Below are 16898 nucleotides of genomic sequence, written 5' to 3'. Positions count from 1 at the left end.
GCGCTGCCTTAACTCTTCCAGTCCCTAGGGCTCGTGTGTGAGCTGTGGCTCGGTGCGGCAGCCCTGGGAGAGTCCTTGCTGGGAAGTGGCACCTGCCTGTCCCTGCTCCTCAAGCCCCCCGACTGCCCTCCATATAGCCGAGTCCCAAGTGGAGTCCCCAGGCCTGTTCCTCAGCTCAGTTGTGCCCCGTTTCTAGTGGAGATGTGAGTGTCTCCATTCCTTCCTTGTCGTTTCATAGGGAATGGTTGTGCTGCGATGGCAATGTGGGGGGGTGTGTGTGGCCGAGCAGGACCTCGTCCTGCCGGATCCCGGGGCTCCTGGAGGAGCGAGAGCTGGGGAGCTCCCAGGAGGCTTCCGCTGCGGCACCTCCGGGCTTCATCCCACGTGTGGTGGATTCGTTTGTGGTGGCTTTCTTCTCTCTCTCCCCTCTGCACTTTTAAAAATCTGACACGGGTTTTGGGTTAGTGAGGCTTCTGCTTCTGCTTGCGTCACTTTCTGCAGGCAGTGACGCACACGTGTGCTCTTTTTTTGCCACAGAAGTGGGTGGTTTATGTGCTGGGAGGGAATGATTCATAAATTAGCCGGAGCCTGGGCCTTTTCTCTATTGCCCTAATGATGTGTGAAGAGGATTTGGTGTCAGCCTTTCTTCCTGGCCCTCAGACGGGCAGGTTGTTGAGCAGTTATATTTTCACCCTCTAGCTGCGGGTAGTCCTGCCTCGCCCAGGGTAAAATGCGAATCCCACGCATAAAATGGGGGTAACTGCATAGAGTTAGTGGCCTGACACCCGCAAATGAAAGCCATGAGAATACTGCTTCTTGCAGAATTCTGTCACTCGGCTGCTGGTTTCGGGGACCAGGACAAGTAAGCCCAGAATGGCCGTCTTTGACATGGGTGTCCCTGGAAGGGATGGACAGCCAGCACGCGTGGATGTGGGAGGGATGGACAGCCAGCAGGCGTAGATGTCTGCCTGTGGCGGGGGGAGGCTGCACGGGGCGAGGTTTCGGGCCGTGGTATGCTTGTGCTGGGCTGGCCGCAATAACAACGCGACTGGAGGGTGCGCCCGGCTGGGGAAGGTGGGGAGGAGAACCGAGGCGCAGGGGAAATGCTTAACAAGCAAATTGTTTGTTTATTTAAAATGATAACGGGTGAGCAAGAAAGTCTTTTGAAAGCAACCGGGCAGGCTGATTCCTCCCCTTGTTTTCTGATGTGAGAAAGCTCCTGTGCAGCCTGTCCTGAGCAACGATGGAGAAACCCAGCACCACAGTTAGAAGCAGTGTTGAGGGAAAGCATCTGCAGCACGGAGGGGGGAAAAAAAAAAATCATTCTCTGCTCATAGCAATGGTTATTAGAAACCTTGAGCAACCCATGGTTAATGGAACAAGCTTGTCTCGTTAGCCACACTTCAAAATTATATTTACAGAGGTTAGCAAAACTAAATATTTTTCTTTGTGGCCAGAGTGGCGTCATGAGAGACCCTGTCTTATACAACCCGTTCTTAGTGCGCGAGTTGCGACACAGCTTTCGCCTGGGTTCCCACAGTTTTGTATTTAAACGAGGAGGGATTGGATCTCGTTTTGCCCAAGTTGGTTCTAATGTGAAAATTGTGGGCTCTAGATTTAGAGCAGAGCTCAGGCATTTACGGTTCAAGTTAAATTTTCTAATCCGCAATGGGAAATTCTCACAAATGTTGCCACGTAGTTTTTGTTCAGTTTGTTTTGTTTCTACTCTTTATTTTGTTGGTAGAATTAGAAACTGAGATTTGTTTGCAGTCTGGCATCTTTACAGGCACAGTGTAGACACTTTTTTTCGGTAGAGAGCAATATGTACCTCCGAAAGAAGCATCGATGTAAGTAGTTCCTGTGGCTATCCCGTTCCCAGCACCTGCCCCAGGACAACAAGAGGCATTTTCTGTTGTACCTTCTTGGACAGCAGTATGGAGGGACTTTTTTTTTTTTACCTCTACGTAGTATGACTCTTACCTGGCAAGGATAAAAGCGCGCAGTTAGTGTCACCCTGTGAATATCTGATCCTTTACAGTCAAACTTGTGCGGGTTGGTGTTTGCTCCAGCGATGCTCCTGAGGTCATTTATCAGAGTTGGATCCTGCCGTTAGGTACTGAAATGTGTGTAGGTCTCATCCTGTGCATACCTCCTGTAACAGATGCCATGTTCGAAAATATTCACCTCGGGCAAAATAATTGTGAAAGAGGTTTGCCGAGGGCTGATCACGGATCTTGAGAAGATACCGTAAGCATTTATGAGGCCCCTTGCCCTGTTAGCACACCCGCTGGTGAGCTCCTATCTGATCCCTAAGCGTATGCCCAGCTTCACGTGTTTTGCAGCACGAGGCCCTAGTTGTGTGTTGTGAGCATATTTGTGCTTTGGATGATGATGTTGAATGCCCAGCCTGGCCTGGGCCCCAACAAATACCTTACTGTAACTTTACTCTTGGCATTTAACACGCACCCTGGCTATTCTTGCTTCTTTCTAATTTATGAAACCGCCTGTGGTTTCCATGCTAGAAGCTTTTGTGGGTAGTCTAGCTCTTCTAGAAACGATTGTCGTCTTTAGAATACATTACTATGTATTAATGTTCTTTTTCTGTTTTATATGAGACCAGCCATGATTGGAACAGTTTCTAGGATTCAGTGATGCAATTAATACTTGTTTTCCTCATCATTTTCACACAAGAGAATATATTTGTTGAAATGTCCTGTTTTGATAGGATGTTCTTTGTTGTTGTTGATCCATTTTTATTCTATAGGCTCATAATTTTATGCTGACATTGGAAAAAGCAGGTTAGAAGATGCTTCATTTTTAGGTGGCCTTGCAAATGGAGAGCTGCCACTGGTGATTCTAGAAGTGAATGTGCAGCCACAGTAGTAAAAACAGTGGGGCTGATCATCTCCACACTCTGTTCTGTGCTCATCCAAGCTGTGCTGTTTCTACTGGTACAGTATTTCAGGAGCCTGCCTGAAAGGAAAGATACTCTGTGCTGGCATGACTAAGGTGCAAAACCTCAACTCATGCAAGTGAAGGAAACTTGTAGTATCAGCAGAGCTACATAGGGTTGAAATAGCTGATGGTTTTGAATGGATTCAGGTTCTTCGTGTTCTGAAACAAGAATAAAAGAACCTTAGAGTCAGTCAAGTTCCCTTTTAAACTGTCCTGTCTGAGATCCTTTGTAAGTGTAGCCCTTGTGTTTCTGGCATGTTAAATTTAGCTTCACGTCCCTCGGTGGCATAATTTTGCATACTTTCTTCTTAAAATGTCTGCTTCTGTGTTATTTCCTGCTCTCCTGTTCTCTGAAGAGTTTGAAGGAGGCTGGCTGTATCGGTCATGTTGTTTTACTCAAGAAGGAATCTGTTTTCATAGACAATGGAGAAATGGTGATTTAATTAGAATAGCTTCTACGTAGGAGGGGTTTCTTGCATGCAACAGTGTTTTCTTTCCCATTTTGTATCCTTCGTGGTCAAGCGAAGGTGGTTTTCCAGAGTAGTGTCGGGTTAAGAGCTGAGACAGTTGTGTGTACAGACACAGTTTGATACCCTATTATTACTTGTATTTTATTGTGTGGAACAGCCGTTGCAAGTCATATCTATGACATAGCCACATGCACTGTAATTGTTCTAGCTTTAAAATGGATTGTCACCTCATCCCAGAGTACGTTTCAAGTAAATTAATTTAGATTGGACAAATGAAATTTTTGTTTTTAACATTTCCTGAATCCCAGAAATAATGGTTTTCTATTTCATTTTGAATCTCTCATGTAAGGCAGATCTTGATCCTGTTACACTCAACAGGAATTCAGGGGGTCCAAAGGCTGGCTTCTGTAGCATCAGAGCCATTTGCAGTTGTGACAGTCCTCCCCTAATTCCCATTTTAAAAGGAGAAAAGAGATATTAATGTCTGGTCAATTGATTTAAACCAGTTCACAGAATGGATTCATTGCTGAGAATAATTACTCTTGTAAATGCTTCTCTCAAGTTGTGAATTGCATTTCAAGAAATATTTTTTCTTCTCTCCTTTACCTACCAGGAGCAGTTCAGAGCGGAGGAAGGAGAAATCAAGAGATGCAGCGAGGTGCAGGAGAAGCAAAGAAACCGAAGTTTTCTATGAGCTGGCACATGAACTGCCCCTGCCCCCCAACATCAGTTCCCACCTGGACAAGGCATCCATAATGCGCCTGGCAATCAGTTTCCTACGCACTCACAAGCTTCTGTCTTCAGGTGAGGTCTGGGTAAAAGAAGTTGTCAGTGCTAGTTGACGGCAGCTTGGTAAGATTGTGCATGTTCTTCTGGGAGTCCTGGGTACTAAAGTGAGAACGGGACACAACTGCTTGTGTTGTGAGAATACAACTAGATTTAAAGGTAGGTTGTCGGGTTTTTTTAATCAGAATTCTGTATACTTTAATTGGGATAGAAAAATCTGAGTCATATTAGTCATTTAAGGACTGCATTACCAAAATAACAACTGCTGTAGTTTTGCCTCTCTTAAAAAACCAACTCTCAAACTTCTTGAATGTGGTTTATTAAGCTCAGTTACAAGATCTTCAACTTTTATGAGTTTAATCAGAATTCAAATATACATCTTTAGCTTCCATGCTGAAACAAGTAAATTTTGCTTGCACATGGCAAGCATGCTTGTGCCAGTGAATTCAAAAGGCAGCTGGGGAGTTCTGCAGGTCCAGTGCTTCGTTTGAAAGGACTGATTGTTCTATATGCCGGTAATGAGTAGTAGGTAGATTGTTTATGGCACGGTAGACCAAGATAGCTAAAGCAATCAACTTCTGAACGCTTGGCATGAGCGGATTCTATGTGAGCGGAATCTTGCTGCTGTTGGATTAGTAGGAAAAGTACACCAGCATCATTTTCATAGCCTGTGAAAACCGATAAAATGAACAATGTTCTTATTTGGTACCTATATTTGAATAATCACTTGGATGGAAATCTGTGGTTTGAGTAGCCTGTGAGATCAAGGAAAACAACTGACGTTTCTGGAGGAACTTTCACACGGTGACTTGTAAATGTCCAGAATACGCTAACAAAACAATGCCTGCGTTGTTTGTGGAAGGTAAACCCAAAATTTTGGCTTTTCATTCATTAATGGCAAAGCTCTCAATAAGGTCACGATTGCACTTCCTCTCTTTAGAAAAGTTGAGTCATACCATAACAATAACTTTAATAAATGTTATTAGGAAGTATCTCATTTTGTGGAAGAGTATGCTGTTGGTTTGTTGTTGGTTAGTCTGAAAAGTATGACAAATTCAATTCTGCTTCTGTGTGCTTTGTATTTTTTGTAGCTTTATTAGATTCTGCTAAGACTGTTGTATAAAACGTGGTTATTTTCATCTTCGCTTATGGAATGTGGTTTTAACATTTACTTCTGTGAAAAGAAAAGTTTATTTGCTGAACAGTGTTTGCAAATAATCTCTGATTTCATCATGTAATTAATGCTTGAAGAAGCTGCATAAGTAAGTAAATGTTCTTAAACATGCTATACACCAAGACAATTTGTTAGTAACTTTCTCATAAAAACACAGCTTTGGCTTTTCAAGTATTTATGCGAGGTGAACTAGAGACTGGCACAGCATAGGGAAAGCAAACTTCTGAAGGGCTGTAACAGATAATACAAATAATGAGTTTGTCTGTGAAACTTGACATTAAATAGTTTGCTGTCATCACTGGAAAAATGCATTTGCTTACCTGGAAACTGCTAAGTTTAAAGTGAAATTTTCAAATACATGTACTTTTCTTGGTGAGGAAAATATCTACAAATAAAACTTTTATTTAGTGCTTCTGTAATGTTAAGGCTTAGGCTCATATAATTTGATAGTGATGACAACTCAATATACATATATAATATACATACACATACGTATATGATTTTTCTGTGACAATGTTGAAAAACAACTGTAATTTGTGTAGCTGATTTACATTTTCTTGAAGTACCACCAGGACCCGGCCATTAGAAAGGAATCTGGAAATGAAATGTTACGCTAGTGACGGGCTGTGATTTAATATTTCAGACTTCCTCTGTGTTAGTTATTTGCTTAGCCTTAAATCTGGTGCAAGTTGAAATATTGACTTGGAGTAAGTCCTCTCATTAAAATTTGTGGTGTTAGTCAAATGCAGATTTGTCCATCACTGCATCTTCAGACACTGGAGATGTAGGTAAGGGTGTTAAAATCTTTAGTGCTTCTATTCTGAGGAACTGAACTTACGGTACTTGAAAGGGACTGATATTCTGGAAGAGCTGGGTATTATTTTCTGACAATGAGAATACACTGAAATGAAAGAACTCAACCCAGAAAGACACTGTTTGCTTGTAAAGGCCTCATCTGCTACTTGTATTCTTGTGAGTATAGCTAGCATTTAAATTAGCCAAGCTAAACAAGAAGGCTGAAAATGTAAGCCCTGAATATTTGAAAGACAAAATTTATCAGGCATTGGAATAAAGTGGCATCAGAGAGAACTTTCATTATCGTGATCAGAACAACGACTTCGGAGTGTTGTTTCTTCCTCATGCAGTTACCCAACAGTTTACACTTGCTGAGACTCCTGGGGTTTACAGGTGTAGAGTACTGCTCTGGCCACAGTCAATCTCTTATCAGGTTGAGAACTGTTTCTTGCTCTCAGGAGACAAGGCTGTAAAATTGCATATGGGCATTTCTGGCAGGTGAGCTTAGCTGAAAAAATACTGCCTTGCAGGACTGAATAACATCATTGCTGTACAATAGCTACTTAGTACAGCTAATATTTGATGGGTGCTATTTTTCTGATTTGTTCCTGTAGAAGCAGGTTTTAAGTCTTTGATGGTGGGCTTCTGAATAATGTCAGTCTTTGCAAGGACACTTTCTGTCACCAGAAGGCCGTCCGATTTTATTCAGAGCAATAGGTTTTCAGTACAGCTTTTGGCTCTCAGATGAAGAAGTTTGCTGCCCATCACGTTTCGACAAGAGTGTGGAGCAGATGGACACTGGGCTCGTGTGATGCCGGTCCACGTTCAGTTCTCCCTTTTGCTCTGAACTCCTGAGCCACAAGCCAAGCTGCCCCATTTCACACGCCTGTTTAGCAGGCTAGAATTTGGCCCCTAATTCTGCGTTGCGTTTGAGGAGCCTGATTCAGCTGACGGAGAGCATGGGCTGACTGTGCCATCTCTGATGAGTGAACTAGGGAATGGGGAGGTTGAGAACTGCCACATGAGTGAGCAGCAAATGGCTGCCCCAGTCCACAGAGCCCCCCTTGGCCTTATGTTGTCTTCATGGAAATAGTTTTGATTATTTGGGCTAGATGCTTAGTATAAACTGGAGTTAAATGGGAGTATTTGTTCTGTCATTAATTAGGACATTAAAATAACATTTACTGCACTTATATATATACACAGTGTCACTGAAATAAGCTTACTGTGCAGCTTGAATAATGCTTCAAAAGGTCATAAAGAAAAAAGTACTGCTTTAGGAGCATTTTTGATACTTCTATTTATTCTATCAAAAACTACTGGTGGACCAGACTTTATTTTATACTACTATTTTTATGGGCATGATTCTCAAATGTGAACACATCTCTTCGTTTCACGGCAGTTCTGCTGGGAGTAGAGAGCAGGAGCCTTCCCAGGACTGCATCCTCATCTTTCCGCAAGCTGATGCTCCGGATGGGATTTTGGAGATGGCTGTAGGCAGCTTGCCAGCCTCGCTCCGCTGGCAGTGAGTGTCTCATGCCCCTTCCTATTATTCCCTGACTCGGAATAGGGCTTTTCACTTGTGCAACTCGGGCTGTTTTGCTAGCTGTGTCTGCATAATGATTATTTATCTGTCGGGAAGCCAAGACCTAGGGAAATCTATGGCCACATTCTTCCAGCAGGTGAATGGAAGAGCCCACAAGTCTGAGCCCTCATTGAGAGCTCTCCCGCTACGTGCCTCTGAAAATCCCGGCTTCTGGATTGCAGGGCGCACGTCTTCTGCAGGGCCTGAGCTTGGCCCTTGTATCCTATCATAATAGGAAATAGCTGGTTGTATATCTCAGAGTTCAAAAGGGTAAAAAATACCAGGTTTTGCTTTATAAAAGTTGCTGCTTTACTTAGTAACACGTTTCCCTTTGATTTTCACAGTAGGCAATTCTGTGTGGGAATGTTGGAGAGGAAGCCTTTAACATTTAGAAATGCAGGCTGTTCGTCTGACGGCCTGATTGAGATTAGTATCACAGGAAGCAAACTGAAACAATAGCTTTATAATACTGTTTCCATGTTGTGCACAGAACAGTACACAATATAATTGGAATCCTAAGTAGAAATATCATTTAATTATGATAATCTTAAATATTTTTCAAGATGTCTCCTAATTCTGTTGGCATGATACATTTTTTGCCATCATCGCATGCAAACGTTTGGGATAAATTTAGAACTGATCTTTGTTCATTTCCAGTGAAGTTTTTGATCCCATAAAGTTGCTGCTGAAAATAGGCTGACTGATGCTTATCAGCAGTGGAACTTTTGGATTTGGGATCTTATGTCCTTTAGTATAGTCAGAAAAATTGATAGCAATACTTGTCCCCTGTTATTCTCTAGTATAGCTAGTAAATTAGCCTAATACTTTTTGGGCAAAAGAGAAATAACTGTATTTTGTTATAAGAATGACTGTCTTGGTTAACAGCTAACATCGTGACGGTTGCTAAGGCTGCCTCGGATAGTCTCTTTTTGTCTGAATATGAGGAAGAGAATCCACTTTAGGACGCTTGTATAGGCATTAGCATGCGGTGCCAATAATTCTAAGTGTTTATTTGGACCATACTGGTGCTAAAGGCGTTGCAGGAACCAGTGAATTTCTGTGTGCCAGGACTACAGACTTTTTAGTCAGGCTAATCAGGCAAACACAATTTTATCGTCTTTCTTTAATCCCATCCCAGCTGTGTGGTCACCTGGGTGTCTCTGCTGTGCAGAGATCCAGCAAAGGAAACTGGCTGGGAGTTGCTCCTGGGCAGGCAGACAGCAGCAGAGATGGGGAGGGAGCAGGGAAGCAGACGGGAAGTTGTTTGGGAGAAGGGAGGCCACAAGGAAGCCAGTGTGAAGTTGTTTCAGGGGAGGGAGACAACAGAGCCGGAAAGCCAGCGGGGAGCAGAAGGGAAAAAATAGCTTTTCTCTAGGCTTTTGAGGGAGAGGACAAACTGTAGGGAGAAGTGATGTGGGCATTGTTTTCGAATGTCTGGACAAGCCGCATCTAATCTCAGACCATTGTGGCATAAAACAGTGCTTTAAAAATAGCATGTCTACTTGTTTGCTTTTATTAAATTGGAAAAATAGTTTTGTGCCAACTGTGCTGCTAGGAATGAGACTTGAGCTGGGTGCCAAGCACTTCAGCTGCTTGAAGTGATGTCCCTTTTCTGGGAAGGTGCACCAGAAGGTCCCACGGGGCTCGGGAAGCCTGGTCTGACAGGGTGCTGCGTCCCCACCATTCGTCACTGATGGCTGCAGGACTTGAAGCTGCTTCTGGAGAGCAGCATCTGAATTATTTGGCTAGATGAAAAATCTGCAATCAAAACAGCACTAACATAAGTGTTTTCTTTATCAAAGTTGCTTGTGCACTTGGAGATAAGAGCCCTTCAGGAAGCTTCAAGTTTAAGAGTAGCTTTCTCTTGGTGTATCTAAATTGAAAGCTTTTATCGAACATGTTGAAAATATCCCCTTGAACAGGATGCACTGTCCTGTCAAGACAGAAAAAAAGAAAAAGAAAAATCAGTCACTTTCCTTTGATGTAAAACAAGATACCAGGAAGAGACAAGGCTGTCTCAAAGCTGCTGTCGCTGATGCAGGATGGAGCTGCTGTTAGATCTTCCCTAACTTTTGCCTACCAGCATTGGGCAGTTTTTACAATCCTCCTCTGGAGTGGCAGCTGTAGCCTGGTGTCTGTTTTGTATGATATCCAAGCAACTTTCTGGTACTTTTAGGATCCAGGATTAGAGACAAAGCCATGAAAATACTGAGGAGGTGACGATGTGACCTCCAGTAGAAACCCTTTTTATCACACTCTACCTGTGAACTGACCAAAAAGGTCCCTTTGAGTCAGATCAAAGGTGTTGAGAGGAGTATTGACTGTTTGCTAGGAGATTGTTTATACCTGAACAGCTATTTCTTGTAAGGAGAGCTTGATTTTTGAGCCTTCAGACTCGTTCCAAGAGGTTGGACTGAAGGAAATGAGCAAGCATCTACGGAAAAACTGTGCTTAAACTTGGGAACAGTGCACATCCTGACAGTGGGAATTAATCAAAGCTTGTTTACAAGAGCTATTTTTAGCATAAAAGGTTATCATAAACACTGCAATGAGCATTTGCCATTACAGTTCAAAGTTTCTTGTTGAGGAGTCAATTCTACTTTGGTAGTTAGATTTTTTTTTTTTTTCAAAATGGAGCTGATTAAAAAATATTTATCAAAATTTGATGAAGAGTGAGACATGGACTTAAAAACACTGTATGAAAAGTTGATGCAGACCAAGAAATACTGCCTTGGGGCAATATGAACAGTAGATGACCCATCACATTGCGACAAGGGACACGGTTGCTCTGTTCCTGGTTCTGCCGTAGCTCGGACACTCACCCCAGGGAGACCACTGTGCTTTTCTGTGACACTCTGGTGTGTTTCAAGATCTCTTGATCTATGCTAGGCAGGGATTCTCCATCATTTATAGGCTTCCCAGTGCTCCATATCAGAATCTTGGCTGGGATCCATAAATGTAACTATAATATGAACAGTAATATTACAGTGCTTCGTTCTGCTGAAGGCGCTATTAATTTATAGTGAAACTGGCATATTTGCAGTCCAGTCTCCCTGCTATACTGTCATGGTGCCTGAACTGAGATACTCTCATTAGTAGAGGTGGAAAAAGTTGCAGGAAAAGAGAAGAAATGCATCCTTATTTCAAAATTTAGTTAGCAGCTATTTTGAAAAGCAATGCTGATCACAAAACCTCTAACTGAAAATAAGGGTAAATTGAGTCCATGGTTACTTTTCTTTAAGACCTGGAAAATTCTGGCAAGTCTACATGGGGTGCTGCTACCTGGATAAAGTGGCCTCAGACCTACTGGAAACCAAGTTCTGCCCTCACCTCCTCCTGCTGACCTCCTCCTCTCATTTGGTCCCAGCCTTCTCAAGCGTTTTCCATCTGAAGACGAAATTTCTTATCCTGAAATGAAAGACAGTAGGGATTTCTAGGAGCAGCTTGTAGTAGTGATGGCTTTATTTGTTTTTCTTCTGCAAAATAGATTCTTTCTGAAGCAAACCAGATTTTTGCGAGTGGCAATAACTGAATGGCTTCTGATGTATCAGTCTCCTAACGTGTATATCCTATGTGAATTAGTAGCCAGTGATTTTCACAGGAGAAAGGGACCAAGCTATAATGCTGTAACTGCAGCCATATGAGGGACTGTTATTTATTATTTATGTTACTATAATTATACGAAGTTACCTGATAGAGGGCATGCCAGGGCTGCCGCAGTGATGCTCGGCACATTTCTTTGCTGCGGACTGAGGATCTTCAGGTAGTTAATATGCTTCAGGGGCTTAGCACAGATGACACCTCCTGGGACTGTGTGTCTGCAACCACCGTGCAGACCCTGGACACAGCAGAAGATGGGAGTATCTTTGGTGCAGTCCCCGGTGCCTGGTCTTCCCTGGGCAGGCTGCTGGGGATGCTGATGGGGGACAGGTAAGGAAGAGATGGTGGCAGCAGCACAGTGGCCCCTGGAGGAACTTGTCACTTGCCTGACGGTGCCAAGGGTTTCCTCACTCCATCTCTGAAACATGAGCATGCCCTGTTAAGGGCTACAAGAAACCCGTATCTGCCAGCTCCGCTTGCCTGCTGTGAAGGGGGAAGGAGGGTGTGCAGCGGAGTTTGTTTGAGTTATCAGGGAAGCTGGAGTGTGTCTTCAAAACACCTTGCTTGTGTTTTTGGATTATGTGAGAGGGGGTGCACAGCAGCGCAAACCCTCTTCTCTCCCTCATTCCAGTCCACATCGCAGATGCCTCCGGCTGGATGAAGGTAATTTTAATGAAGTAGTTGAACTCTAATCCAACAAAACCCTGTAACCATGTGCTTTAATGCTGACTGCATCTTTAAGTGCTGTGCTCAGCTAGGACGTTAAGGGTTTGAACCTGCAGCGCTGATGTGAGTGATCCTATGTCCTCTATGTGTGTTTGTAGAAGTAATATAATTTATATACATGGAAAAACAAACTTAATCATCTGATAATACAAGTAAAGTGTTTGTCTTTCACCGTTGGAGGCATTTAAGAATACAGGCACTTTGAATAGCCTTCCTGCCTTTGAATGGTCATGTTTTGTTAATGCAAACTTAATGAGCTGGGAAAAAAAATGGAAAGGAGGGTCTGGGGTTAGAGCTGAAAAGTCTTTTTTTTGTCTGAACCCACACTTAGCTGATTGTCTTGGGATATAGCCATGATCCCTCCTGAATAAACCATTTGTTTGCTTCCGGAAAAGTAAAAAACGACCCTTGACATTCTTTACGCAGCAGAAACAAGCTTGGGAGCAGATGGTCACTTACCTTCCTCCCCCTTCCCTAAGTGTTATTATGGTCAAAGTGCATACTATTCAGATATATTATTGTGTGTTTTCTGTATTTTAAATGCTAGCCCTGATGTAATTTCCTGAAGTCAGTTGCTTTGTACTGAGGAGGAACTAGCGCCTGCATGTGTAGTTGGAATTGCAGTGCAGGGACACAAAATGACAAATCCGCAGCCTGTGCTGGCTGGCCATCCCCAGACCACATCTGCTCTTCCCTGCTACCAAACGATTGCGTTGTGAAGCAAAGGGTGATGAACCAAGTGCTCCCAATGGCTCTGGGCTTGAGTCCATTTGTTTCCCTTCTTTGTGTGATGGGTAATGGGCTGCTGCAAGGGAGGGATGTTGAGGAGCAGGAGGAGGGTGCAGAAGCAACATCATCATTTTTGTCACCGCTCATCTGTTCCAAACAGTGGCTTGGTGGGCTGCGTGTTGCAAAGGCTCATCCGTCTGCATTTGCTTGCTGTCCATCCTCAGGGAATAGTAGATGCAGTTGCAGGAGGTAATACAGATCAAACTCATCCTTTAATCATAACTCATTAATACTTCAAAGTAAAAACTGCATTAGTTAGCTTCAGCTTCTTCCCTATCCAGAAAAATACCAAACCCAAACCACTTCTGACAATGTTTTACAAAGCAGTACCCCATTCCTGCTTCTAGACTTCTTCCCAAATGAGTATTTCGACAAGAAACCTGAAGGGAAATGATGAATGTGCTGTTTCAGGGAGGAAAAGAACAACATTGCAATACTTTTCTCAAGCACTAACAGTATGCGTACGAGAGAACAAAAACTGTATGCTGAAATTGCAGCAACATTAAACCAACAAAGAGGAGCAACTTCTCCAAGAAGCTTGTTTAATTACAAGTCCTGCTGTTCTTGCGAGTAAGGCTGATGCAATTATGGCTGGAGGCTCTGGCCAGTGCAGTCGGTGGTGGGCCCAGCCTGGGGCACAGCCAGCAGCATCCCTGCGGCTCCTCTCAGGTCCTCCTTGGTGCCTCTGGCTGTGGAGCACCTTTGATCTGGATGGGATTTGTCCCAGCCTTGTATCTTCAGCAGTGTATGGCTGGATTTGGGTATTATTTATTCTGAGACATTATGGGGTTTGTTTGCTTGCTTTCTCCCTCCGAATTCAGAGCCTTACCACTAAGCGTATTTGCAATGACTGATGGCAAACATGCAGGCTAACTGACAAAACTGTAAAGATAAGCTCACTGCAGCATGTCTGAGGTACACAGACCAGAAGCGATATCTGTAAACAGTTTTGTAAAAAAATGAAAAGTCCCAGAAGTTTCATGTAAAACATGTCAAGAAATTAATGGGCCAGCTCCTACGTAGACATTTTTCGATACTAGTCATCTACAAATCATCTCCTGCGGGCTTCTTATTCATGGAGCTGAAACATACTTCAAAGTGTAGAAGGGAAGGCAGGAGTGCTGAGTGGACGCTTGGGTGACTGGCGTTAGGAGGAGCAGTCTCTTCCCTCCCTGCCTATGACTTTGCCTGCTTACTGCCTCCCATCGCAGGACATAGCCATATGGAGCACACGCAGCGAGGGCATCGCGCTGCCATTGATTGTCTCTGCAGCACAGCCAAAAAGCAACAGGAAAATGTGTAACCGAAAAAAAAAATGCTTTAATAAATATTCTCGCATGGCCTTAGACTTCAGCACAACAGTGGCACGTCTTTCCCAAAAATGGGTAAGGCGCGCACTGGGTTCATGAGTCTGCACAAGCAAACATGGGTGTAAGGGGGGTCTGAGGCTCTCCTCCTCGCGGGGCAGGAGAAGTGTAGGTGGGTGATGAAGCCTGTCAGAGTTCGATGGAGTGGCGCGTAGGGAGTTCTGATGTCTGCAGATGAAAAAGCAGGTATCAGTGGGATGGATCGGTGCTCTCCCTGGCAATACTGAGGTTTATGGGATGAAAGATTTCCCCAAAAGGGACTTCAAGGAAGTCGTTTTCTACTTTTCCTACTAAAGGTGGTGTTAACAGACCAGTACCCGAAGGGAGCCTACAGGAAGGATGGAGAGGGACTTTTCACAAGGTTGTATAGTGGTAGGACAAGGAGGAACGGCTCTAAACTAAAAGAGGGCAGATCAGATATTAGGAAGAAATTCTTCACCATGAGAGTGGTGAAACACTGGCACAGGTTGCTCAGAGAAGCTGGATGCTCCCTCCCTGGCAGTGTTCAAGGCCAGGTTGGATGCAGCTCTGAGCAACCTGGTCTAGTGGAAGATGTCCCTGCTTATGGCAGAGGAGTTGGAACCAGATGATCTTTAAGGTCCCTTCCAACCCTTACCATTCTGTGATTCTATGATCTCCATACTGAATGCAGAGGTCTGTTTAGGCATGCGTTGTAGGAACAGTATTTGAACTTCTCAGAAAACCTGACCTGATGGAAAAGCCTTTTGTTAGACGTTTGTTAGGAATGCACAGATTTACTTACCTTCTGTAAGATTTGCCCTATACCTTGTGCCTGTTAGGAGATACAAAGGCTGCATGTGGCCAAAAGAATGTGCGTGAAGAAGATGCGCTTCAACGTCTAGGTATATAGGTGTTGCGTACTGAAAAGGCATCTTGCAGAAGTACACTAAAGGTGAGTAGAGGGTCTATTGCATTTGCCAAAAAGTTTAGAAAAATATCTCCTGCCTGTCTAGTGATACACTGTTCAAAAAGCGCCACCAGAAGGGGTTTCTGGAAAGGAAATTCGAACAGCAGAAAAATATTATGCTTTCTTGTAACTGGATGTGCATGTACTGAAAAAAGCTGGCTAGGATACTGAAGACTTTACATGCTTTTTTTTTTCTTTTTTTCTCAGTATGTGCTGACAATGAGAATGAACTAGAGGCAGACCAGCAGATGGACAACTTGTACCTGAAAGCTTTGGAGGGATTTATTGCCGTGGTGACACAGGATGGAGACATGATCTTTTTGTCAGAGAATGTCAACAAATACATGGGTCTTACCCAGGTAACTTGTTCCCTAACACTTTCCTGTCTTTGCAATACAATTCCTAGAAACGAGTCCTATGCCTAAATGCAGGAAAACAGATGTGTGTCACTGCAAAAAAGACTGCAAATAAAATGTCTTATTTCTCAGGCAGGTTCTCTGCACACCAGACAACAGTGGGGGTTTCTCCCTCTTCCTTTCTATCGAAGGTGTAGTGTCTTTGGTGACTGCAAACATGCCTTCCTAGATATTACCATGGAGAGGAGAATGGGCATTTATGCAGCTGGTGCCTTAGACTGTGGTACAGAGGGGACAGAGCTGCTCTTTTGCCTCCCCGCTTTTCTGCAGGGTTTGGGGAGTGGGGGTTTTCTGCTGTGCTGAAAGTGATGTTGGCTGTTAACTGCACTCTGCAAATCCAAAGACAGGAAATGGTTCTGGGGAGAAAATGAGAAGTTATGCATAGGGTAAACAAAGGGAGGGTCACAGGATTTGTGTCTGCGAGCATCCTGTCGATGCACTTAGTTCTAGTGACCAGTTTCATCTGAATAGGTGGCATTTAAAAACAGATGAATACTATCAGTTGCTTTTATTTGGCTAAGTGTAGTTCTTCTGCACAGGTGGAATTAACTGGACACAGCATTTTTGACTTCACTCATCCATGTGACCACGAAGAAATTCGAGAGAATCTGAGTCTGAAAAATGGTAATAATGAAAATACAAAAGTCACTGCTTTTTAAATAACCAAGTGAAGCAATTGGCTAGCAGTAGAGATCTGTTAGTCATGGTAAAGGGAATTTTCATTCCTAGAGTAATCATTAACTATTATTCAATGCTTTGCAGATTTGTTTTGTTTTGCCAAATATTGCCTAAATATGATAGCAAAGAGAACTGTTTGTTTAGTGTTTTCCTTTCATCAAGTTAAAACAGGCATAATGTTTTTACTTGTAATGCCTTGCGAAGATTTATGTGCTGCAAGCTAAAGCACAGGCTTAAATGTGCAAAGGCCTACTTAAAGTTTTGTGTCTGAGCTCTACAAACTGGTCTTCAATGGTCTGTGCGTCTTTGATAGTCTCTGCAGGTAAATTATCTGAGAATTAGTCTGTTATTCCTATTGAATCCTTCATGCTCATAAGTAGAAGAAATCGCGAAGCAAAACTGAGAGAACCCATTTGCCCTTTTCCTTATACAGGTCCAGGATTTGGAAAGAAAAGCAAAGAGATGTCAACTGAGCGTGACTTCTTCATGAGGATGAAATGCACCGTTACCAACAGAGGCAGAACTGTTAACCTCAAGTCTGCCACGTGGAAGGTACCGTGTTTGAGCCAGAATAAGTGGGTTTGATTTTGAAAGATATTTTGGCGTGTAGAGAAAGTACGTTCTAAGTT

General features: G+C 43.3%; 1 protein-coding gene across 2 annotated transcripts in view; it reads left to right on the top strand.

Annotated features, from left to right (window-relative positions):
- EPAS1 (endothelial PAS domain protein 1) overlaps nucleotides 1-16898 on the top strand; it is a 79907-nt gene that overhangs the window by 40670 nt on the left and 22339 nt on the right. For both annotated transcript variants that reach the window (XM_075412857.1, XM_075412856.1), the window contains exons 2-5: nucleotides 4039-4229; nucleotides 15383-15534; nucleotides 16131-16215; nucleotides 16703-16821. In XM_075412857.1, coding sequence (XP_075268972.1) covers nucleotides 4039-4229; nucleotides 15383-15534; nucleotides 16131-16215; nucleotides 16703-16821 — 547 coding nt within the window. The remainder of the gene's footprint in view (nucleotides 1-4038; nucleotides 4230-15382; nucleotides 15535-16130; nucleotides 16216-16702; nucleotides 16822-16898) is intronic.

Source organism: Opisthocomus hoazin, chromosome 2 (genome assembly GCF_030867145.1).
Source record: "Opisthocomus hoazin isolate bOpiHoa1 chromosome 2, bOpiHoa1.hap1, whole genome shotgun sequence".
NCBI lineage: Eukaryota > Metazoa > Chordata > Aves > Opisthocomiformes > Opisthocomidae > Opisthocomus > Opisthocomus hoazin.
This window is presented reverse-complemented; position numbering and strand designations above follow the sequence as displayed.